The 24,782-nt window shown below is 42.2% G+C and overlaps 1 protein-coding gene across 1 annotated transcript in view; it reads left to right on the plus strand.

Moving 5' to 3' along the window:
* The window catches only part of FAM13A (family with sequence similarity 13 member A), a 254,998-nt gene that overhangs the window by 186,396 nt on the left and 43,820 nt on the right, over window positions 1-24,782 (plus strand). Inside the window, exons 9-11 of the mRNA XM_054727491.1 lie at window positions 201-380; window positions 8,445-8,631; window positions 24,702-24,778. Of these exons, the coding sequence (XP_054583466.1) occupies window positions 201-380; window positions 8,445-8,631; window positions 24,702-24,778 (444 nt within the window). The remainder of the gene's footprint in view (window positions 1-200; window positions 381-8,444; window positions 8,632-24,701; window positions 24,779-24,782) is intronic.

Raw genomic sequence — 24,782 nt, forward strand, 5'->3', positions numbered from 1 at the left:
GAAACCAGGGCATGTGCCCTGACTGGGAATCAAACGGTAACTGCCTGGTTCATAGGTCCAGACTCCGCCACTGAGCCACATGCCACACCAGCTGGGCTGGGCACATATTTTGAAAGGCAACCATTGATAAACTTGATTGCTTGAATCACTCTGTATTCTTTTTTCTTTCTTTCTTTCTTTTTTTTTTTTTTTTTTACCAGACTCTTAGAAAGAACTATCCGGTCAGCTGTGGAGCAGCATCTTTTTGATGTTAGTAGCTCTGGAGGCCCAGGCTCAGAGGACTCAGAATCTGGAACATCCCTAGCCCCTCCCACCGCATCCGCCAGGCAGCGCCGCCGCCAGTCCAAGGAGCAGGATGAGGTTCGACGCGGCAGAGACCTGTGAGTTGGCGTTGCTGATTCCTGTTTGTGTTTTCTGTTGTTTTAAAAATAAACACCTGAATTAGTTGCTGTGTCATAGTCATTCCCATTTCAGTATTTACGTTAAAACTTTAAGAAGTTGCCCTAGCTGGCTTGGCTCAGTGGAGAGAGCGTCGGCCTGCGGACTGGGGGGTCCCGGGTTCGATTCCGGCCAAGGGCACATGCCTGGGTTGCGGGCTCCATCCCCGGTGGGGGGTGTGCAGGAGGCAGCCGGTCAATGATTCTCTCTCATCATTGATGTTTCTGTCTCTCTCTCCTTCTCCCTTCCTCTCTGAAATCAATAAAGAAATATATTTATTAAAAAAAAGAAGAACTTTAAGAAGTTTTTGCTTTGACCCTTCTAAACTTAGCTAACATTTGGGAATTTAGAGGTGGTTGAATAAACATTTCAGTTGAGCCTCCATGTTTGATATGTTGTAGGAAGCCACCTCTATCTAAATACATTTCATGGTTTCCTCGCGAATATCTTATTTTAAGGGATCCTGAAGAATTGGAGGTGTAAATTGTTATATGCTTGTCCAGATGTGGTGTTTTCTTGTTAGACATGCAGTTGGCTCTTAGACTACCTTATGAACCAACAGATTTTTCTACTGTATTGACCTAATTAAATACTAGAATATCTTTCTCGTACTCTGACAGTTGATTATGTTTTAGTATAAGGTTGAGCTTAAGTCTAATCAAAAGTGGAAATACTTGAGGTTTTTACTATTATAATGACTAATTTTAAGGCATTCTCACAGCATGAATTTCAAGAATAGTATTACAAGGAACTTGATTCTCCATTAATAGGTTTGATAAATAGGTTTGAACGGTCATTGAATAATCATGATTTAAATTGTCAAGTAAAATAAATTTGCATATAACAGACTATATTTATATATTTTCCCAAAAGGTTTAATATTTTTATCTACTATAGCATTTAGGCTGTATAAAATTATGTTTTGAACTCATTATTAAATGTCCAAGACTAAACTAAACTCTAGTTCCCATCATTCTTTCTTACCTGGACTCATAAGTTCCATCAAAATATTCATTAAAAAAAGAAAAAATGTCTTTTTGCTTAAAGAAAGACACAGAAGATAAATAGTATAAGTAAATTCCATGCTGCACATCACTTAAGGCTATATTAACAAATGTAATTTGAGAATAAAACAGTGTCAGTGGTGTAACCCACTGACCTTTCAGGTGACATAAGCAGTGCTTATTTTCCATTTTTATTGGGTATTAACTGACATATATGACTATATAAGTTTAAAGCTTAAAGCATGATGGCTTGATTCATATATATTGTGAAATAATACCACAGAAGTTTTAGCTAATCATCACTTTTTTAAAAAGCATCTATCTTTTTAGAGCTGGTGGAAAAGAGGGGGTACTGTAATATTCCCTTTAGAAAATAGAAAAATTATGATACAGGAGATACTTACATTTAAAGTTAGCTACTGACTAAGCTTTATAGGAAGTGTTTAGGCGTATGATCAGTTTGTGAACTGCTTATATTGCGTTATACAGCAAGTAGAAATTATTCACTTAACACTGTTCTTATCCTCTGCCTCGTTTTTTTTCCAGGTAGTTAGCAGCAACACTTCGCATTTTCAAAATATCCTTAGTGTGTCACAGCATCCTACTTTTCACCCACCCTCTTGTTTGGACAGAGGGAAAGCAAGTGGAAATTGGAAGTGGTAGTGAGGCGGGCAGAGAGAACAGAACCCCATGGTGGTAGTGGTGATAGTGGGTGCCTGGCAGTGGGCAGGAGGAGTGCAGGGGGGTAAGGTCAGAAACAAGGAGATAAATATGAAGCACACTAGAGGCCCAGTGCATGAAATTCATGCATGGGTAGGGCTCCTAGGTTTGGCCGGCGATCAGGGCCTATCTGTGGGGCGACTGGTGGGGCGATCAGGGGTCCCCTGCTGGCCCCCACACCCACCCCCTTGTCTGGCCTGGGGCCTGCAGGCTGGGGGCAGCTCCTGCATTGAGCGTCTTCCCCCTGGTGGTCAGTGCACGTCATAGCGACTGGTCATTCCACTGTTTGTTCTGCTGTTTGGTTGATTTGCATATTAGGCTTTTATTATATAGGATGGTAACCTCTCCTGCAGAAAACACATATAGACAAGGGATAGTTCTAGTATGAGTTATCTTGATTATATATTTTTTGTCCACATCAGGGGAGCTAACGGAGATAGAGAATGGTAGAGAGAGCCTAACTAATCATCTAAACACCCATGAAACTTTAGCCTTTCCCTTAGTTTTTCTTCTCTGGTATTTTTTTCACTGTTCATTTTAGTCATTCGTGGTCAAACGACAGCTGTGAATTGAGTGATAGAATCCTGGGTGCAAACTATATATACCAGTAGCTGAGTACTTACAGTCTCATGCTATCCTTTTTTTTTTTTTTTTTTTTAGTTAGTATGTGGTCTGGGCACTCAAGCTCTCTTCATGTCCTCCTAGTCTCGAGGCCCTCTCCTAAGTTGACCCTTGTCATTCTCATGTCTTGATAGTCCTTCAACTCCCAGCCTATCCTGAACTACTTCTCTGAGCTCTCAGGTCTTTGGAAAGCAAGGCCCTTATCTCTCATGCCTAGACCTTTTCCCCATGAAATTCCTCGCATATGTCCCCAGGAGATATATTCTATGGCATCAATTGTGAGAAGGTTGAGAATCATTATTATAGCTTACTAGAGGCCCAGTGCACGACATTTGTGCACTGGGGGTGGGGGGGGGTTCTTTAGCCCCCGGGAGCCTTCAGGGGATGTGCACCTGACAGCCTACTAGTAAGACATCAGTCGGACATCCTTAGCACTGCCACGGAGGCAGGAGAGGCTCCCACCACCGCCGCTGCGCTCGCCAGCTGTCAGCCTGGCTTCTGGCTGAGCTGCACTCCCACAGGGGGAGCACACTGACCACCAGGGGGCAGCTCCTGCGTTGAGCATTTGCCCCCTTGTGGTCAGTGCACGTCATAGTGATCTGTCATTCCACTGTTCGGTCGATTTGCATATTACCCTTTTAGTATGTAGAATAGTATGTTTTTCTCAATATATGCTTATATGTAATTGATTCATTTATCTAATATTTTCATCACGCTTCACTTGAAAAATAAGGGAAGATTAAACTAGATTTTACTCTATATTCTATTCAAAACTTTTAGCCCTATGGAATGGTTAAAAATGTTTTGAAAATAGAAATTTTATTGACTATTATTTTGCCTCTAAGAATTTAGAGCTGCAACCATATATATATATATATGTATATATATTTTTTGATTTTTGGTTTTTTTTAAATCCCTTGCCCAGCCAGTGTGGCTCAGTGGTTGAGCATTAGTTTGATTCATGGTCAGGGCACATGCTCAGGTTGCAAGCTCAATCCCCAGTAGGGGGCATGAAGGAGGCAGCTGATCAATGATTCTCTCTCATCATTGATGTTTCTATCTCTTTCTCCCTCTCCCTTCCTCTCTGAAATCAATTTAAAAAAAAATTTTTTTAATGTTTTTAATCCTTGAAACACAACATACCAAAAAATCTCACACACACACACACACACACACACACACACACACACAAAATCTCAAAAAATATATATATATTTAAACCAATGGTGACCATATTTTGAGATGAGATGAAAGAGTCAATGAAGTCTGTACTAAAATCATCATGGCAAATTTTTGAAATAAGCAAGACTTTGAGTAAGATGATAAATACTTCATTTTAGTGCACATGATTTCTTATTTGTCTAAGTTCACACAGAAATATTATCAGACTTATATTATTATTTGCTACAATATAAATATAGAAACATAAGCAAAGTATTTATTATGTGAAAGAGTACAGTGTACAAATTTACCATCTGCTGGGTGCGTGGAAATGCTGAATCTTTCTGATGGGTATATGGAAGTTCAGTGCAATAGTTTATTTTTCTATATGTTTGAAAATTTCATAATAAATATTTTTGAAAACAAAGCATTACATAAGTGAAAATGGCTTTAATCTTCTAAAACACAAATGAACTGTAAAATTTTTTATTATGTAAATATTAAATTCCTACTGCAAATTAAAAATCATGTTATAGTAGGGAAGTAATATGCTCAGTATTGCTAGTACATTAAATGTGTACATAAGGGTGAGAAGGAAACTCTGAACAAAAATACAACAACAAGAAATAAGATCTAGATAGTGAAAGTGAGAGGCCACAGAGATCTAATTCAGGTCAAAGGTAAGTGATGTCAAGTATGGTTGAAATCCGTGCCATTGTGGCCGGAAGGAGTTGTGCACCGTGCTCCTCACACTCGCACAGGTCCTGTGGGGAGAGGCATTGACTCACCTCAGTGAAGACTTTGCCTTGAGGAGAGCAGGATTTCCACAGGAGCACAACTGCACAATCAGATTTTCATGTATTTATTTGGATAGGATTTATTCCAGCCATTCATTCACTATTCAAAAGCTTATAAAACAAACCTTGTCTTTTAATTTCTAAAAATAATTTTCATCTTTTGTATTAGTCAGCTAGGGCTACGGGACTGTGGGGCGTAAACAACAGAAGTTTATTTTCTCACAGTTCTGAGAGTCTGGACGTCCAAGATCGAGGTGCTGACAGGGCTGGTTTGGGTGAGAGCTCTCTCCTTGACTTGCAGACGGTGCCTTCTCACTGTGTCCTCACACAGACTTCCCTCTATGTGGGTGCTCTCCTGATGATTCTCCCTCTTCTTCTAAGGACACCTGTTCTGGTTAAGCCCCCACCTTTGCAACCTCATGTAACCTTAATGACCTCCTTAAGGACCCTATCTCCAAATACAGCCCCATTGGGGATTAGGGTTTCAGCATAGGAATTCGGGAATGTAGTTTAGTTAGTTGATAACAGCTTTAAAACATATCTCTCCCCCCCTCCCCATTAAAATATTATAATTGGATGTTTATCCCAGGAGTTTAGGGAAAGCATTAAGAATGACAAGAAGAGCCCCAGCCATTTTGGCTCAGTGGACCCAAGGATCCTGGGTTCAGTTCCGATTAAGGGTGTGTTTCTCCCACATCAATATTTCTCTCTGTCTTTCCCTCTCTCTTCCACTCTTTCTAAAAATCAATGGAAAAATATCCTCAGGTGAGGATTAAAAACTAATAATAATAATGACAGGAAGACAGAATATATTGGTACAATGAACAGTTTTGAATTTCAGAACAAACTCATCCAGCCATCCATAGAAGGCACTGCTCTCGGTGCGTGGAGGGGAGAGACTTGAAGAATGTTTGTGTAAGTTTAAGTGCTGGCATGTTAGTCCCTATTGATACTCGGAATGGCAAGCTCGAACTCTCATTGTGGGTTCTTGTCCTACGACGTTTGAAGAATAAAACTCAGGACTAAAAGATTTTAATGGGGAGGGGTCCCCAAATGGAGAAAACCTGCTCCCCCTCACTCTAAAATAGGAAAAAACAGTCTTCTGAGTCTCATTGTCTACAGGTTTATAAATGCTGGAAGCTCTTTGTTCATCCCATTTTCTAATTAGCCCCTTCCTTATTTTATGTCCCCCGTGCTTTCCTAATTGTCTACTGTCCTCCTTATTCCTGCATGGTATCAGTTCCAAAGTTCAAAGCCCAACCATATCCTCCTCCTCCTCTTCTTCCCCTTATCTTGTAACATTCTTATAAACAATCTGGCGCCTCTCCCATGAACTTTCCTAAAACTGCCTTTTCTGTCTCGAAACTCCTTTCACTCTCAGCTTTTCCTGATGTCTTTAATTATTTTATATGAGGACTAGAGGCCCGGTGCATGAAAATTCATGCACTGGAGGGGGGTCCTTCAGCCCGGCCTGCCCCTTCTCACAGTCTGGGAGCCCTCAGGGAGGGGAGGCAACCCAGCAATCAGGGAAAGGCGATGCCCCATCACACCTCTGCTGCTGCCACTGCCAGCAGCACAAGCCTACACCGGCCCTGGTTACCTGAGCCTCGGGCGGCCCTGGGTGGCTGGGGGGCTGAGAGGCCTGGGGGACTCTGGAGGCAGGCATGTGGAGGGCGGGCCAGGCCTTGCTGCACTCCTGCTGCCCCGCCGAGGTTGAGGGGACTGGATGCCACCATCTTTGAGGGTGTGGCAGTCAATTAGCATATTCCCTCCTTATTGGCTGTGGGCGCCGCCATATTTGAGATGATGTGAGGGTCAATTAGCATATTCCCTCTTTATTAGATAGGATTTTTCCTATAAAGGTTGCACATAACTTTTATATGATTTTACTAATTCTATACATTTTTACATGAAAAGTATAAAATAAGAATAAATTAAATATGGAATGTTAAAAAAATCACCAAAGATAGTATAACCTTGAAAATGTTATGATTATATTAATTCATAATTTTGTTCCATTATATCCCATCTAAGACAGATATGAATTTAGATTGCAAAATAAATATTTAATATTATCTTTAATTTTTGGATATGATTGAACTGATAGTAAAATATGGTCATGTATTTTTACTCTTTAAAACTCATTTATTTTAAGATGAAGCTTTAGGTGTTTAGGGGGGTACTTTTAGGGTCATACTTAAAAGCTCATTCATTTGTACCTTACCAAGGCATGGTGCTACATGGATGGTTTAATTTGTTTTGTGATGTAATAAAAGACAAACATTTTGCTAAGTAATTTAATTTTGTGAAAACCTCTTAAAAGGGAATGTTTGAAATTCTTAAAACAATTTCAAGAACATTAAATGAATTAAATTCTGCAATTATGACATTCATATATACATCTACAGCTAAGTCATGAAGGAACTCCAGTTACAAGCTTACATTCTGGAATTCCTTGCACTGGGACGTAATAAATTTATATTTCAATTAAAAATTATTTGGCCCTAACCGGTTTGGCTCAGTGGATAGAGCATCGGCCTGCAGACTCAAGGGTCTCAGGTTCGATTCCGATCAAGGGCATGTACCTTAGTTGTGGACACATCCCTAGTAGGGGGTGTGCAGCTGATTGATGTTTCTCTCTCATCTATGTTTCTAACTATCCCTCTCCCTTCCTCTCTGTAAAAAAATCAATAAAATATATATTTTTTAAAAATTATTTGTACTCCAGCCAAAGTGCTCCTCAGTAGATGAGTGCATAATACTGTGCAGCTGTAAAAAAGAAGGATTTCTTACCTTTTGAGACAGCATGGGGGGACCTGGAGAATATTATGCTAAGTAAAATAAGTCAGTCAGAGAAAGACAAGTATCACATGATCTCACTCATATGTGGAAATCTAATGAACAAAATAAACTGATGAACAAAATAGAACCAGAGACATGGAAGCATGGAACAGACTGATGAATCTCAGAGGGAAGGGTGGTGGGGGAAGAGATTAACCAAAGAAATGATATGCATAGCCACAGACACAGACAATAGTGCTGTAAAGGCCTGGGGAGGGGCCAGGAGCAGGGTAGAGGGGGTTAATGGGGGGAGGGGGGAAGGAGGACATCTGTATACTTTCAACAATAAAAGTATATTCTTTTTTCAATGATCTGTATTCCGTAGTTTTTATTGTGCTGTTTCTACCAAGATTACCTAACATGGTCAGATTTATAGATTAATACATTTTACTACTCTAAAATGTCTTTATCATTTGGGAAAACCATCGTGTCCCATTCTAGAGAAACACATATTTCCTTTTCAGATTTTTTTTCATACATTGTATCAATGTGTAAGATGTGTGTGTGTGTGTGTGTGTGTGTGTGTGTGTGTGTACATACATATAAGAGGGGGGCAGAATTATTTGTTAGCTTACACTAATCTTCCTGTTTGAATACAAATTACTTTTGGTACAAATACAAAAGTTGTTCATTTGCTAGAAACACAGCACTTGCCAATTGCCTCTAGGACTAATTTCTCTCTTAATGTGATTTATTTGGCACCAAGAGGTTTCGGTAGTGGCACTCTGCTCAGATTTTGATCAAAGATGCAAACTGGAATTTCTAGCACTCTTCTGACTCCTGTGTGAGGCAGTGGCAGTGTCATTAAAATGCCCCTTTTACCTTTTGAGAGACAATTAAGATAATTTTCTTTCAAATCTAGGGGACTCATCAACAAAGAAAATATTCCTTCTGGGCTCAGCAACCTGGATGATTGTATTTTGAATGCTCAGGAAGTGGAAAATTTACATGAAAATACTTCTGGTTCTATTGGAGAAAGGAGCAAACCCAAACGTCAGAAATCCAGTTCCAGACTTAATGATCTCAATGAAAATCAAGACGATCTTGTGGTAAGTGGATAATTTTACACAATTTTTACTTGCGACCAATTAGGAAATATCACATCTCTTTTCCTTGCTTTGTAATAAATGAATAATAATTTCAATCTTGAGTTTTACAAAATTATACATTATGAGTTCTGAAAGAGACCTTAGAGCTACCTGTGATACACACTTGCATTTCATTTTTATAAATATAAAAAGGCTGGGAAAGATTATATTTTGCCAAAGGAACCAGAAAGAGAACGAATTTGAGTTCCATTTTATTCAAATTGATCTGACTTTTGTCTTATTCTTTTGAGCATTTTTTACTTTTATTTTGGGGACAGGATTGTCAGTAATTTGCATGTGTCCTTGCTTTCCCCATTCTATTTCTTCTTTTCTATATGAATATGTAAAAAATAAGTTTTAATGAATGAACTTAAAGCCAGGTAAAAGGAAAATACAAAGGGAAAGAGGATCAACTTTCTTCATGTTCAGAAATTTATTTTCAAATCTATATTCTATCAAGTATTTTCCTCCAAATTAATCAGAACCCCCCCCAAAAAAAAAATTAATCTCCTACAGTTTTCTCAGACCTGAACCTTTAGTTCAGTCAATAACTAAAACATTATATGGTTTAGCAATGAATATATATCATCCTTTTTTGTGTATTCAGTTTCTCTGGAAAGTGAGAACCAAAAGTCTGTCTTCTAATTCTCTTTAAAAAAAAATTTTTTTTTTTCAAAAAGATATAAAGTGAAGATAGATTGTATAGCATAGCATGAACTGGTGTCTAATAAAAATAGGTAATGTACATCCCCACTGTTCAGTGTGTAAATCCTCCTGGTCTCCTTTATCTCTGCCCAGTTATCAGCTCCATGCTGGGTACATACATCTAAAAGCACTATGGGCCACCTATTTTTTTCATTGTCAGTTTCTGCACGTGCTCACAGAAGATTCCAAATTTTGCCCTAAGTAAAATATACATAAATGCAAATCCAGGGAAAGCATGTTTATTCTATTTTCCCCCAAAATGTCTTGATACTGTATTTCTAGAAATAAACTGATCAGCTGAAATGGACAGAGAGCAGTCGTTTACCTCAGACCTCATCTGACACAGTTCTTCAAATAACAAGTAAAAGATCTGGAACCATTCATGACCCAGTAAATGTTATTGATTATTGACTTAATTCATATTTGGGGGAACAGTAAAATATTTCCAAAATCATACTAACTTCATTAGCACTTTATTTGCTTATCTGCCAAAGAGAATAACAGTGACTAAAAGTCTGACTCTTGGCATCTTTGAAAAGAGTGTACTTCTCTGTTTGAATCCCTTTTCACTGAACTGAACCCATCAATAATCTTCTTTTTACTAGGGATAGTGTCTTAAATTATCTAGGTTGTAATAGCTAATAAAAGTGGAAAAATACACTTATTCCTTAGAATATGTAGTTGATTATAAAAACTATGGACAGAGTCATTGTTTAAAGACGTTTGGATGGGAAAACCTAATTTCATGTTGGTCTGATTTATGTTCCCACCTTAGTTGCCAGTTTCCACATTCCAGAATTGTGCCTGTCACATAAGTGAGCAAAGTGGACCATGTCTTTGTTGCAATGAATAACTTAAAATCCTGCCCATGCAACTTAGAAAAATTTTCCTCATCTATAAAGTGGGGGTATTCTCTAAGATCTTTCCTAACTCTCATATTCCATGAATTTTTAAATCTCATCTTCACAGGTAACCACAAAACTAAGAGCCAGAGAACATAATAGTGACCACTACAAGTATTTAGACCACATTCTGAAAGTTAGGTTGTGCATCTTAACTTCCCACTATTTTTAATATTCTAATTTTACTTTACCCAGCTCTCCTTCACAGTCCTTTTCAACTTTGTCAAGTTCTTTGCACCCTGACTAAACACTTGTTTCCATAGATGGGGAGGAAGTATTGTGCGTAATTATATGCCTTCCATGTGCCAGGAAGTATCCTGGGGATACAACAGTGAGAAAAGCTGGCAAAAATTGCTGCCCTTATGGATCCCAACCTTCTAATAGGGGAAACAGACAATAATCAAGAAAACAAGTAAAACATAGGCTATATTAGATAGTGATTAACTACTGGAAAGAAAAATAAAGCAGGAAATGGGGATAGGAATTGTGAGGGGGCAAGGGGTGCAGTTTTAAATGGCATGGTCAGAGAAGATATCCCAAGAATTTGACATCCTATATAATAAAGAGGTAATATTCAAATTAACTGTCATGCCATCACAAGATGGCTGTGCCCACAGCGGAGGTGGGGTTCCTATAGTAACACAAGATGACTGCACCCACAGCGGAGGCAGGGTTCCCATAATGAGCAATCAGCAGGGACCTGAGGCTATGTGGAGCCAGGGCGGGGCACCCGAGGCTGCGCTTCCCTTGACAGGGGACCTGAGGCTGCACCCCCCCCCCACCTGGCGGGGCTTGACAGGGGTGGGGCCGGCCAGGTCTGGGTCTCACATTTTGAGGTGTGTGCGGGTGGGCAGGGACTTGACTCTGGGTCCCACAGTGCGCCCCAGACTCTGACAGGAGGAAGATTTTCATAAACATTTTACTAATTTTCTTTCATCTCTGACACTTCTATTACAGAGAAAGGGCAAATAGCAATATTAAAATATTTCCTCGAATTAATTCCCTTTTAACGTGCACGAATTTCGTGTACCAGGCCACTAGTTTGAGTATAAAGACCTAGAGGAAGTTAGGACCCAAGCCTTAGAAGGATGTATTATAATGGCAGGTGGCAAAGGCCCCGAGGCAGTAAAGTATCTGGAATGTTCAAGAAACCACAGAGACACCATCATGGCTGAGAGTGAGCAAAGTGAGAGAGGTAACGGGAGAGAGGGCAGACGAAGTAAGGCCTCAGAGATAATTGCAAGGCTCTGCCTTTACTCTGGGTGAGGTGAGAATCCACTGAGGGCCTAGGTGGAATGGTGATCAGACTCACTGAAATTTGATGTGACTATTACCTTGAGAATAGACAGTAAGTGGGCAAAAGCAGAGTAACCACGGCAGGAAGGTTTGAGATGATTGTGGCTTCAACACAGGTGATACCAGAACCGGCACATATAACCTTGCAGGCTGTACAGTGCACTACTCCTAGGGGCATTGTTCACATCAACTAAACCGTGAATGGTCCCTCCTGAAGTACTGCATTGCAGGAGTCAGGAAGTAGGAGATGGGTTCTGGATACATTTTGAAGGTAGAATTGACATTACCTGTAGGGTATGAAAGTAATAGAGGCGTCAAAGAGACTCCAGTGTTTTTGGCCTGAACAACTAGAAGATTTGTGTTGCCAGTCTACTGAAATGAGAAGACAGAAGTTTGGGGGGCAGTCCTGGGTTCAGTTTTGAACATGTTAGGATTGAACTGCCCATCAGATATCTCAGAGGCGGGAGGCAACTGGGTTTCTGGGCCTTAGTTGAGGGAGGATATCCTGGCTGGAGATACAGTGTGGGTGGGAGTCATCAGCAGATAAAGGCTATTTAAAGCCAGTATCCTGAGTGAGCAACCAAAGGAGCAGTGTGGACAGAGAAGAGAAGTGGCCTCGGGGACTGTGAGCCTGAGGCGTACCAACATGGAGAGGTACATGGAGAGATAAAAAGTTATCAGTAGAAAAGACTTAAAAAGCCACCAGCAAAGTAGAAGAAAAATGAGGTGATTTGTTGTCTAGGAGGCTAAGTGAAAAGAGGGTGAGATGATGGATCCAATAGAAGGCCGAATAGGACCATTATTAGAATTAGCAAACTGGAGAACACTTAATACAAGAGCAATTTTGGTGGAGAGATGGGAGCAAAAGCTATTTTCCAGAGAAAATGAGAGGAGAGTAACTGAAGGCTGTGAGTCATCATTTCACAGTGACCTCACAGCCCACCGCACAGCCAAAGAGGACAATATGCTGTAGACCTAAAAAAGGCATCTTGCAGATTTGGAATCTCTGAAGTGGGAACAATCCGGGCACTTTCCCCTTTGTCCTTTCACCTTCCAAGGCTGCCGTGGCCTGCAGAGACCAGAGATTACAGATGTTGCCGAGCTTGAAAGTCAGTGGCCGTGAGTGACATTAGAGTGCTCTGCCTTATCTCTATTGCCACAGTCTCAACCTTTTCCTCTCCCTAACCCCTAGCTCACGCCTGTGCCCTTCAGTCTCTCTTGGAAACTCGTCTCCTGGTTTTACTTTGAAGAGTTAAGACAGCTGGCTGGTCTTTCAGCAAGTTTCCTCCCTCCTGCTCCAGAATTTCTCTACATCTTCACTCATGTTATCTTCTTACCTGGTCAGATGATAAAGTGGTCTTTCTAAATTCTAAAGTTAAGAAGTATCTTTAGAAATTCTATCTTCTACATCCATCTCTGCATCCCACCCCCATGTATGTGTGTACACACACACACACACACACACACACACACACACACACACAGTTCATTGCTTTCTTCGTTGGCTCATTTCTGTTGGCCTAGTAACAGTTTGAATCAAAAGCCATAACTCAGTCATGCATTTTATTCAATAATCCTACCTCTGCTGCTTTGTCTGTCATGTAATAGCTATACAAGTGAATGTGCTACTCAGTTACTTAGTTCCCTCATCTGTAAAATCGGAGATATTAATATTCTCGTTGTGTGTGTTTTTTAAATGCAACGAAATATGCTCAAAACAAAGAGGAAAAACTGAAAACAGTACATATTTAAGTTCCTTTCTGTTTGCTTTGCTCTGATCTCCAGTCTCATTCCTTCATTTTACCATCAAATATTTTGAACAGTCCATACTTGTTATTTTCAATTCTTTTCACACTTTCAACCCCTGTAGTCAGGATTCTACTCACTTCTCTGAAGAAACTGCTTTCTTGGACCGACCTGCAGTTGGAGCTGGCCTTTTAACACTTTTGTGCTATGACGTATGCTTGACCCTTGGCCTCCCTAAGGCCTGTGGTGCTTTTGATACTTTGTCCCTTTTTCTCAGAACTCTTTCTCCCTTGGCCTCTATGATGGTGACCTTGCCTTGTCCTCTTACCACAATGACTGGTTTCTTCTTTGCTGTATCCTTCACTGGCTAATGTCCCACAAAGCAGAACTGGATTTAAATGTTACCCAGATTTCTGTCTCTTATCTCTCTTCTACCAGCATTTTATCTGAGAGCTTCTCCACTTCCATGGTGCCAAATGTCACCTCTTTACAAATGACTTCCAAATCAACATTTTCCCCCCAAATGAACATTTGAAAAAAAAAAAAGAAATTACTGATTTTAGAGAGGAAGGAAGGGAGGCAGAAAGAGGAAAACATCAACGGGATAGAGCTACAACGATCAGTTGCCTCCCGAACACACCCCAACCGAGGATCAAACCACAACCTAGGCATGTGTCCTGACTGGGAATCGACCCAGGACCTCACTGCATGGGAGGATGCTCCAACCGACTGAGCCACACCGGCCAGGGCCCAAATCAGCATTTAATTGATACTCTCTGCAGTTCACCCTAGAAAGTACTTCAAAGTAAACATGTTAAAACCAAACTTGTTGTCTTTTTCTCTTTGATCTCTTTCACTCAAGATACCCATCTGAGTTTATCAGATCATCCTCTTAGTCATTTTCGAAGTCCTTTCCTTTTCCTTATTCCTAATCCTTCCAACTTTTCAATAATTTGTCCAATATTGTTGACTCTACTATAAAAATGTGATGTATGTCACCCTTTTCTTTTTGTATTGCCATTACATAGCCGAAGCCCTAATTATAACTAGCCTAGAACCTCAAAACAGCCACCAGCATATCTCCAAGCCTCCAGTCTGTGCCCTCTCCCATCTTCAAACCATTTTACCTGCTACTGCAAACAATCATCTACCAAATGCAGAAACTATCAACTCTTGTCTTCAGTGCAGCACAACTCAGCAAGAACTCTTGTCAAAACTACATGGCTGCCCTGGCCAGTGTTTCTAAGTAGTTAGAGCATCAACCCAAGCTGATAGAACCAAAAGGTCATGGGTTCTATTCCTGGTTAAGGGCAGGTACCTGGGTTGCAATTTCATCCCTGTCCCAGTCAGGGCATGTGCTGGAGGCAACCAATCAATGTGTCTCTCTGTCTCTGTCCCTGTCCCTCCCTGCCTTCCTCCACTCTCTCTAAAATCAATAGGGAAAAATCCTCAGGTGAGGATTAACAAAAAAAAAAACAACAACAAAACTATAGGACAGTGATTCTCTGAGTGGTGTCAACATAATGTAAAGAAGCCAACACTATGAACCACAGATTTAAAATTATTCATTCCTTCAAGCATACAACAGAAAACTATTTGACAAGCAAAATTTAGGTGATCAAAGAGACACTTTCTGCCTTCTTGAAGTTGGCATTTTCAAAGGATGAGATGGAGAAGAAACAAGGAAATAGTCAGATGACAATACATGCTGCGGGGAGAAACGAAGCTGAGTAATAAAGTAGGAAGGGTGGGAGATAAAGGTTGGTGTTGTGTGGATTCAGGTCCTCAGGTCAAGCTTCCCTGAGAATCGTACTGGTGCAGGGGCCTGAAGGAGGTGAGGGAGTTTGCCATCAGGATAGCTAGAGAGACTATCCAGGCAGATGAGGCAATAGGCTTAACCTTTTGAGGATAAGCAAGAGGCTGCTATGGTTGGAGCAGAGCTGAGGGATAAGCATTATAGGAGATGAATCAGAGACAAAGTAAGGGCCATGACCACTTAAAGCTTGACAGACATTTTTAGGTGTTTGGCATTTACCTGGAGTGAGATGAGGAACAATTACAGGGAAGAAAGTCATTTTCTGATTTACCTTTTGAAAGAATCACTCTGGCAACTGTGGAAAGAATAGCCCAGAGGTGGTGAAAGATGGACAAGAACTAAAGCAGAATAATTGGCATCATCGAAGGGAGAGATAATACTCAATTTTGGCCAGGATGACAGCAATGGAGGTAGTAAGAAGTGGTCAGACTATAGATATATTTTGGAGTAGAACCAAGAGCATTATCTAATGGGTTGTATTTGGATGTGAAGAAGCAGGAAGGGGTGCAAGATGACTCCAAGACTTTTGGAGTAGCTAGAAGGATGGAGTGCCATTTATTAAAATGGAGAAACTGTTGGAAGGTAAATGAGATGGGGCATCAGTAATTCCATATGGATATGTTGAGCTTAAGATGTTTATTAATAAACCAGTCAAGTAGGCAGTTACATATATGAATCTGGAGTTTAGGGGAGAAATAAATTAAGTTTGGAAGTCTTTGGCACACAGTTGGTATTTAAAGCTTTGGGATAGCCCTAGCTGGCCCCTAGGGAAGGAGCAAAGAGAAGGGTCCAAGGACTGTGCCCTGGGACATACCAATATGTAGAGGATCGATCGGTGGAGGAGAAGATACAAGCAAAAGAGTTTAAGATTAAGCAGCTATGCTGACCTCTGAGTCCGTCAAGAATCTCAACGCCCCGGAAGCGGCCAGGTGCGCATGCTCGGCGACCGGCCACCGATGCAGACCCAAGGGCCGACACAGCGACGCCAGACTGGCCCACCGCCATGCACCGGGTGCACCGGAGCTTCGCCGAGCCGCCGCCCGACGAGTTCTGCAGCAGCCATACTGGAGCTCCGGAAGGATGGCCAGGGGAATTGCTGAGGGGGGATTGACCGGCAGGAATTGGGATCGGGAAGACGGGGCCCAGCTGAGACCCGGGTGCGGGCGGGGTTGCGCGCCTCTGGGCTCGGGTGTGGTCACACGCCTCTGGGTATAAGTGAGGCCTCACGTCCCTGGGTCTAGGTGAGGCCACATGCCCCTGGGTCCAGGTGAGGCCGGACTCCGGGTCCGGGTGAGGCCAAGTGCCTCTGGACCCGGATGACGCGGGATCCCGTGCCCGGGCGAGGCCAAGCGCCCCTGGGTCAGGGAGAGCCCACACACCCCTGGGTCCAGGCGAGACCATGTGTCCCTGGATCCGGTGAGGCCGCGTGCACGTAGGCCCGGGTGAGCCCAAGTGGCCCTGGGTCTGGGAGAGGCCAAGCGTCCCTGGGTCCGGGTGAGACCATGTGTCCCTGGATCCGGGTGAGGCCTTGGGCACCTAGGCCTGGGTGAGGCCACGTGCCCCTGGGTCTGGGAGAGGCCAAGCGTCCCTGGGTCCGGGCGAGACCATGCGTCCCTGAATCCGGATGAGGCCTCATGCACCTAGGCCCGGGTGAGCCCAAGTGGCCCTGGGTCTGGGAGAGGCCAAGCGTCCCTGGGTCCGGGCGAGACCATGTGTCCCTGGATCCGGGTGAGGCCTTGTGCACCTAGGCCCGGGTGAGCCCAAGTGGCCCTGGGTCTGGGAGAGGCCAAGCGTCCCTGGGTCCGGGTGATACCATGTGTCCCTGGATCCGGATGAGGCCTCGTGCATCTAGGTCCGGGTGAGCCCAAGTGGCCCTGGGTCAGGGAGAGGCCAAGCGTCCCTGGGTCCGGGCGAGACCATGCGTCCCTGGATCCGGGTGAGGCCTCGTGCACCTAGGCCCGGGTGAGCCCAAGTGGCCCTGGGTCTGGGAGAGGCCAAGCGTCCCTGGGTCCGGGCGAGACCATGTGTCCCAGGATCTGGGTGAGGCCTCGTGCACCTAGGCCCGGGTGAGCCCAAGTGGCCCTGGGTCGGGGAGAGGCCAAGCGTCCCTGGGTCCGGGTGAGACCATGTGTCCCTGGATCCGGGTGAGGCCTCGTGCACCTAGGCCCGGGTGAGCCCAAGTGGCCCTGGGTCGGGGAGAGGCCAAGCGTCCCTGGGTCCGGGTGAGACCATGTGTCCCTGGATCCGGGTGAGGCCTCGTGCACCTAGGCCCGGGTGAGCCCAAGTGGCCCTGGGTCTGGGAGAGGCCAAGCGTCCCTGGGTCTGGGTGAGACCATGTGTCCCTGGATCCGGGTGAGGCCTCGTGCACCTAGGCCCGGGTGAGCCCAAGTGGCCCTGGGTCTGGGAGAGGCCAAGCGTCCCTGGGTCCGGGTGAGACCATGTGTCCCTGGATCCAGGTGAGGCCTTGTGCACCTAGGCCCGGGTGAGCCCAAGTGGCCCTGGGTCGGGGAGAGGCCAAGCGTCCCTGGGTCCGGGTGAGACCATGTGTCCCTGGTTCCGGGTGAGGCCTCGTGCACCTAGGCCCGGGTGAGCCCAAGTGGCCCTGGGTCTGGGAGAGGCCAAGCGTCCCTGGGTCCGGGTGAGACCATTTGTCCCTGGATCCGGGTGAGGCCTCGTGCACCTAGGCCCGGGTGAGCCCAAGTGGCCCTGGGTCTGGGAGAGGCCAAGCATCCCTGGGTCCGGGTGAGACCATGTGTCCCAGGATCCGGGTGAGGCCTCGTGCACCTAGGCCCGGGTGAGCCCAAGTGGCCCTGGGTCTGGGAGTGGCCAAGCGTCCCTGGGTCCGGGTGAGACCATGCGTCCCTGGATCCGGATGAGGCCTCGTGCACCTAGGCCCGGGTGAGCCCAAGTGGCCCTGGGTCTGGGAGTGGCCAAACGTTCCTGGGTCTGGGTGAGACCATGTGTCCCTGGATCCAGGTGAGGCCTTGTGCAACTAAGCCCGGGTGAGGCCACGTGCCCCTGGGTCTGGGAGAGGCCAAGCGTCCCTGGGTACGGGTGAAGCCAGATCCTGGGTCCGGGTGAGGCCGTGCGCCCCTGGATCCATCCGGGTGAGGCTGGGTCCCAGGCCCGGGTGAGACCACGCGCCCCTTGGGTATGGGTGAGGCCACGTGCCCCTTAGTCCAGGTGACGCCGTGCCCCTGGGTTCGGCCGAGACCAAACCAGAGGGAGTCGGACCTCCATTACCACCATTTGTCCACCATCCAGAGCTGAGGGGTCAGTGCTGACATGTACACATAAGGAACTACTGGACATCGAAATTGGGTCTCAAAAGAACTGTTGGTCCAGGGGGAAGCTCGCTACAGATTGATTCATTTGCCTGTCAGCATAAATATTATTGCTCGTCTCACATTCAGTTCTTATTAGTATATATCTAGTGACATTTGATCTCATTCATCTAGAGGAAATGATGAACAACATAGACTGAGGAACAAGAACAGAACCAGAATCAAGGAGGCATCGATCAGACTATCGGGCCTCAGAGGGAGGATAGGGGAGGGTAGGGGGAGGGTGGGGGGAGGGGGAGAGTTCAACAAAAGGACCTGTATGCATGCATATAAGCCTATCCAATGGTTAAGTTCAACAGGGGATTGGGGCATGCGTGGGGAGAGGGGTGGGATGGGAATGGGGGGATGAGGACAAATATGTGACACCTTAATCAATAAAGAAATTTAAAAAAATAAAATAAAATAAAGCTGAAAAAAAAAAAAGAAAAAAGCCTAAAAAAATAAATAAATAAATAAATAAACTGAATTACAAGTTAAAAAAAAAAAAAAAAAAAAAGATTAAGCAGCTAGCAATTTCCAGTGCACTATGGGACCAGGAGCCTTGTAGATTTGAGTCAAGAGAAAATCAGAAGAGAGAAATTGGAATAGCGGGTACATGATAATTTCACATATAATATCCAGCTAACATACATCTGCCTCTCTCGGAGCTATTTTGGTTGGAAAAGGGAGGAAGAGCCTGGGTTCACGAGAGTGTAGGAGGAAATAAAAGAAAATTGATGCAGTAGCTGGAAACAATGCAAGATTAAGAGAGTCTTTTTAAAGGGCGGTTGTATTACACAGCATTAGTATAAGCTAGGCCAAAAGAGAGGGGGAACTGATGATGTAAGAGAAAGGGGTCCATTGCAGGATCAGTGTTCTGGAGTAATTGATAGGGGGTGGGACCTAGTGGATGAGTAGAGAGCTTTGGTAGCAAATAACTTTGATTCAAAGACCATTTCATCAGAAACTTGAATGTTTTCCCCGCTGCCTCCTTCACATAGCACCTACTGTTTTAACCACAGCCTACTCCTAATCCAAGAAAAGTGAGTACTCTTTACATTTTTAAAAATATTTTTATTGAATTTATTGGGGTTACATTGGTTAATAAAATTATATAGGTTTCAAGTGTGCAATTTTATAATACAGTAGAGGCCCAGTGCACAAAATTCATGCACAATAGGCCTTCCTTCCCCCAGCTGCCAGGACTGGCTTCCCTCTGGCACCCGGGACCCAGGCTTCCCTCACAGCCCCAGTTTCATCTGGAAGGACATCCGGTGTAATTAGCATATTACGCTTTTATTATCATAGCTCATTTGTATATTGTATTCACTACCCAAAATCCTTCAGTCCCCATTTATGCCCCTTCACCCTCTTCTACACCCCCCCCCCACCCCACCCTCCTTTTCCTCTGGTAATCACCATACTGTAGTCTGTATCTGAGGTGTGTGTTTTGTTGTTGTTTTTTTTGGCTTAATCCCTTCACCTGTTTAACCCCCGCACCCCCTCCCCTCTGACAGCTGTCAGTCTGTTTCTATTTTGTTTGCTCCACATGTGAGTGAAATCCTATGGTGTTTGTCTCTCTGGTTGGCTTATTTCACTTAGCATAATATTCTCCAGGTCCATTCATGCTATCACAAAAGATATGATTTCCTTCTTTTTTATGGCCAAGTAGTATTCCATTGCATAAGTGTACCAGAGCTTCTAACTTTTTAATCTCATCATGTTTATACACACACATCTAGGATTCATTTTCTTCGTATTCTACTGAGTAAGAAAAGATTGTGCTGGCCTTGAGTTTTATGTTTTGTCAATTAGTAGTTTACATTTGTATTCAGATAGAACCTATTACAGAAATCAAGGTAATATAAACAATGTGACAAGCTACAGTTGGAGCAGTAACCAAAATAGAAGTGTCATGGTGACAAGGCTAGTGCCTGTCTGGCTCAGCATTGCACCCCCATGCCCAGATGGTTAGTCACTCACTAAAAATGTGCCGGGGGGAAGAGTGAATGAATGGTTGCCATATTGTTTAGGGTAACTTGTCTAACATAAAGACCCAAACCACGATGTCTTGGACTTAGTAAAAGCTATGTCTCCTGTGGCAATCTAGAGCAGGAGTTCAGGGCTGAGGAGAGGAGTAGAGGGCTTGCTCCATACAGTTTTTAGGGCCCCAGGCCAACTCGCTCTCTGCCTTCTTCAGCAGGTAGCTTCCCGGCACTCTGGTGGTTTTCATCTCCATTCCAGCTCACAGAGAGCGAGAGATTGGATGTGGAGGCTTATACCTGGTGGGTTAGTTTAAGGACCACGTCTGGGAGCCACACACATTGCTTCTCAGATCATGCTGGAGGCCAGTTGGTCACTCGGCCATCTCCCATTGCGGAGGAGCCAGGGGATGTGTTCTTGCTGGGCATGTGGCTGTGCAGTCCTGTGGACGAAACGGGTGGAATTGGGTGGACAGCTGGCAAGCTCTTCCAGAGGCATCTCTTACAGTGCCAGTAGTTATTTTTTAATATGGGTTAATTTATGCAGTTTTAAGCAGTAAAATGTACAAAAAGGTACACAAAGAGATTCAAATCTGCCATTCATCATTTGTTAATGAGAAAAATCAAATATTCTCCTCCGAGAGCTCAAGGTTAGAATAATGAGCCTGTTTTGACTAGCAGCATTCCATGCAGCCTTCAGACTGAGCTGTTTGTATATTGAAAAAAAGGCTTTTTTTTTTTTTTTTTTTTTTTTTTGGTGTCCTCTATAAAGGCTTTGTCAGCATTTTACAGTTTTAGAAGACAAATTTGTTTTTGCTCCAAGTGGTTTCATGTGCTTCAGTGGTCAAACAGGTTTTGAGCCTTAGCTTCAATGCCAAAACAGAACTGGGGGTAAGAATTGAAAATAAAGTCCACAGCCTAAAGCTTTTTTTAGAGGCTTTTGCTCTTTTTAAATTTGAGGTTCTTTTATAATTTAAAAGTGTAGTTCTTAAATGCCACTTCCTTCTGACACTCAAAAATTGTCCATATAAATTATATCATAGCAAATGTGTGTGTTTTGAAAGTCACTTATAGGACTTATATGAGGCAAAATTTTCTGCATTGTAAATGAGGCTTTACCTGAGTTTTTTAAAAAAATACAACTCAAGAAGCAGTTTCATTATATTGTAAAGTCATACTCTGTTCTTTTCTATTTCTTAAAGTTACCTACTTAAAAGATTACAACTTTAGAAGGAATATTAAAAGTTAATGCAATAAAACATTTTTTTAAGAATTCTATTAACTTCAACCTTTAATAAATGAAAATATTAATGAACTACTCTTATCACACCTAGAGAAGAGTTTTGGACATAAAACAGTTCAACACCTTCAAAAGGCATTGAGCCAGTATTTTCTCATAAGACAAGTACTAATAACAACAACAGAACATTTGAAAGTCCAGTAGCATATTACTCATACAACGAAAGCATTCTATATTTCAGCCTTTATTTTGACCTGTACATTACATTTGTCCCTTTCCCCACCTCAGGGAAGTGGAGGAATTGCAATATTATCTCTTATCTCAGTTTGACCTCCCTAAACCCTAGGCAAGAATGGAAGTCAGAATTTATAAAACATTTTGCTCCCAGGGAAATAGGTATTTTCGTTACTGCATTCATAGATCTTTACTACCCTTGCTTGTATCGTTCTGAAAAAAACTGAGGTAGGTTGCCAGTTGTAACACATTCTTCACATGTTCCTGTTTCCAAAAGGTATAGGAGGGCAATCCAACTACCTTAGCAAAGGAACACTGTGTACTTGCATGCTGCTTTGTAAAAGCAGACCATGAATATTCAACAGTCTCAAATGTGTGGAGGACGGCGTGAAAGCTGGAATTCTTATAAAGCTTTAGGGGGAGGATTACTGAACAATATAGAAAGTCACCATTTGTCAGTTACATCTATAAAAACTCAGGTCCTTGAGGAGTTCTTAAACATTTGGGCCAAACACTTTTAAAAAAATGGAGTGGGGAGGGAGTTGAAGAAGTTACTACTTGTTTTATCCCTGGAGATCAGCTAAACTTTCTCACATGTTCAACTGCTTTTTGCAAAGCTTCCTATTGTATAACATACCTATCTATACTTTCTTTTTTTTTTTTTAATTCTCAAAACCTATTCAGTTATATCTTGGTTCTTTCTGTTAGGAAAAAAATCAATCTTCTGACATCATCTAACAGAAGTATCTTTATATTTGTGTAATGCTATTATGGTTTATTTCCTGTTCTCCCTTTCTGAATATTTCTCAGCCTTAATCTAAAGATTTGTATGTCTTTGGAAATAGTCATTTGCATATCATTATAAATGTATGTCATTAGCACTGTTTTAAAATGATCTGGTTATGCTTTCTCTAAGAATTCATGTTTCAGAACTTTAGGAAAACCTAATACTATTGCACTAGATCTTACACTAAAGATTTTGATAATCTATTAAAGATTACCTATGAGAACAAACAAAGGTTCTTTGTCATAGATATATCACTTTTTATCAGGAAGATCACATCCAGGTAAGAAGAGCAATTCTGCTTTGGTTAAATGAGAGCCATTTTAAAGAAGCTTCTTGTAACCTAAACTACTTAAGCTTTAGAGTTATAAAAATGGGAATATAATTGTTGTCATCATTTTTTTAAAGTTCTCAGATTTATTCTAAAATTATCTAACGATGTAAATTATCTAAGCATGTAAATCCTTGTTCAGTAGCAAACACAAACACTATGTCTTTTCAGTTCCTGGGACATCATCTTAACTGTGGACAAATAGTAGTAAAATATTGTCCTTGGGGATTTCATAGTTTTAGAAAGAATAATAATATCAACAAGAACAACTAATATTCATTAAATGTATCGGGTATTATTCTAGCGCTTTAACTGTATTATATCATTTAATCTCATCACGACCCCTGTGTTGAGTAATGTTGCCATTTCCATTTTCCAGATGGGCAAATTGAGGGTCAAGTAGGGTCATATAGTTGCTAAATGATAAAGCTAGGATTCAAACCCAAACATTCTGACTCCAGAGCCACCATTATAACTATTATATTATGCTGTTTCCCTTTGTTTCTATTCTTTGATGAAGCCTAGGATTTTAAACTTTAAGAATTGTAGACAAGTTGACCAAACCAACATAAAAGGAAAATAAGTCATCCATTTACCAAGCCAAAGATTCGTTTTCTATTCTAATTATATGTTGTTATTGTTGTTTTGGAGATTTTCAATATAGTCAGTTTCATGGGATTATTGTGATCCTTAATCACATTTACTTTGTAAAGGGTTTTTCATAATGGGAGGTTATAAATATGTAGGTGAATACATGTTGCTTCAATATATGTGTTGGTTATTTCAGTGACACAGAATAGGTGAATTAATGCTTCATGACCTTCATTGCAGATATGAATCTTTGAGTTCAATGGTATTCGGATCCAAGTCTCTAAGGCAGCTATGTTTTTGAGTCTGCTAAATGTAAATGTGCTCGTTTGCTTATTTATAATCTTCCTTCATGGGGAATGCTTACTTATTCTGTGCCCAGTCATCCGAATTGTTTGTAGAAAGCATTGGCTGGTATTTACAGAGGCAGTCAAAAAATCTTACAGATATCCTTCCTGATAAGCATTAAGCCCTCCTGGTTAGCATGAAATACATGCCATTCAAAGTAAGTTTCCCATTTGTATTTTTTTATCTTAGCAGATATAAAGATTAACATTAAATATTGCAGAAAAGTTCTTAAGATAAACCCATTTCTTTTTATGGATATTTTACAGCGTAGGTATATATTACCCCAGATCATCTTGGCAATATGTACGATAAAGTTGTTAAATAAGGAGTGAGTGTTACATCAGTTTCTGATCAGTTGCAAGGTCAGAGTCCTCTATTCTAGTTCTAATGCCATCCTCATATTCTGACAACCTGGGTTTTGCTCTGTTTAGTTATAAAATGTGGAGAGTACCTAACAAGCACATTATAGGGCAAAATGTCCATATCTATGATGCTGTCAGATATCTTTGTTAAAGAAATGATAAAATTTAATATACACTTTTATGCAAGCAGTGTATAATAATAAACCGTCATAATTTTACTAGTTTTAACAAACATAGAAATGCAAGGACAAGAATTAGTAATATCTACATATTATCTACTACTCTCTCTTCTTTAAAACAGAAAGATTACCTAGTATGATGTTGCATATTTCTTACCATTTCTACTGGGCAACCAATGACTTGTTTTGTTACAGAATATGGAAAGTCTCAACTCCACACCATCTCATGAGAGGGCTAGACCTGATAATATTGAACTGATGTCCAATGACAGGTAA

The sequence above is a fragment of the Eptesicus fuscus genome, chromosome 2 (assembly GCF_027574615.1).
Source record: "Eptesicus fuscus isolate TK198812 chromosome 2, DD_ASM_mEF_20220401, whole genome shotgun sequence".
NCBI classification, from domain to species: Eukaryota; Metazoa; Chordata; class Mammalia; order Chiroptera; family Vespertilionidae; genus Eptesicus; species Eptesicus fuscus.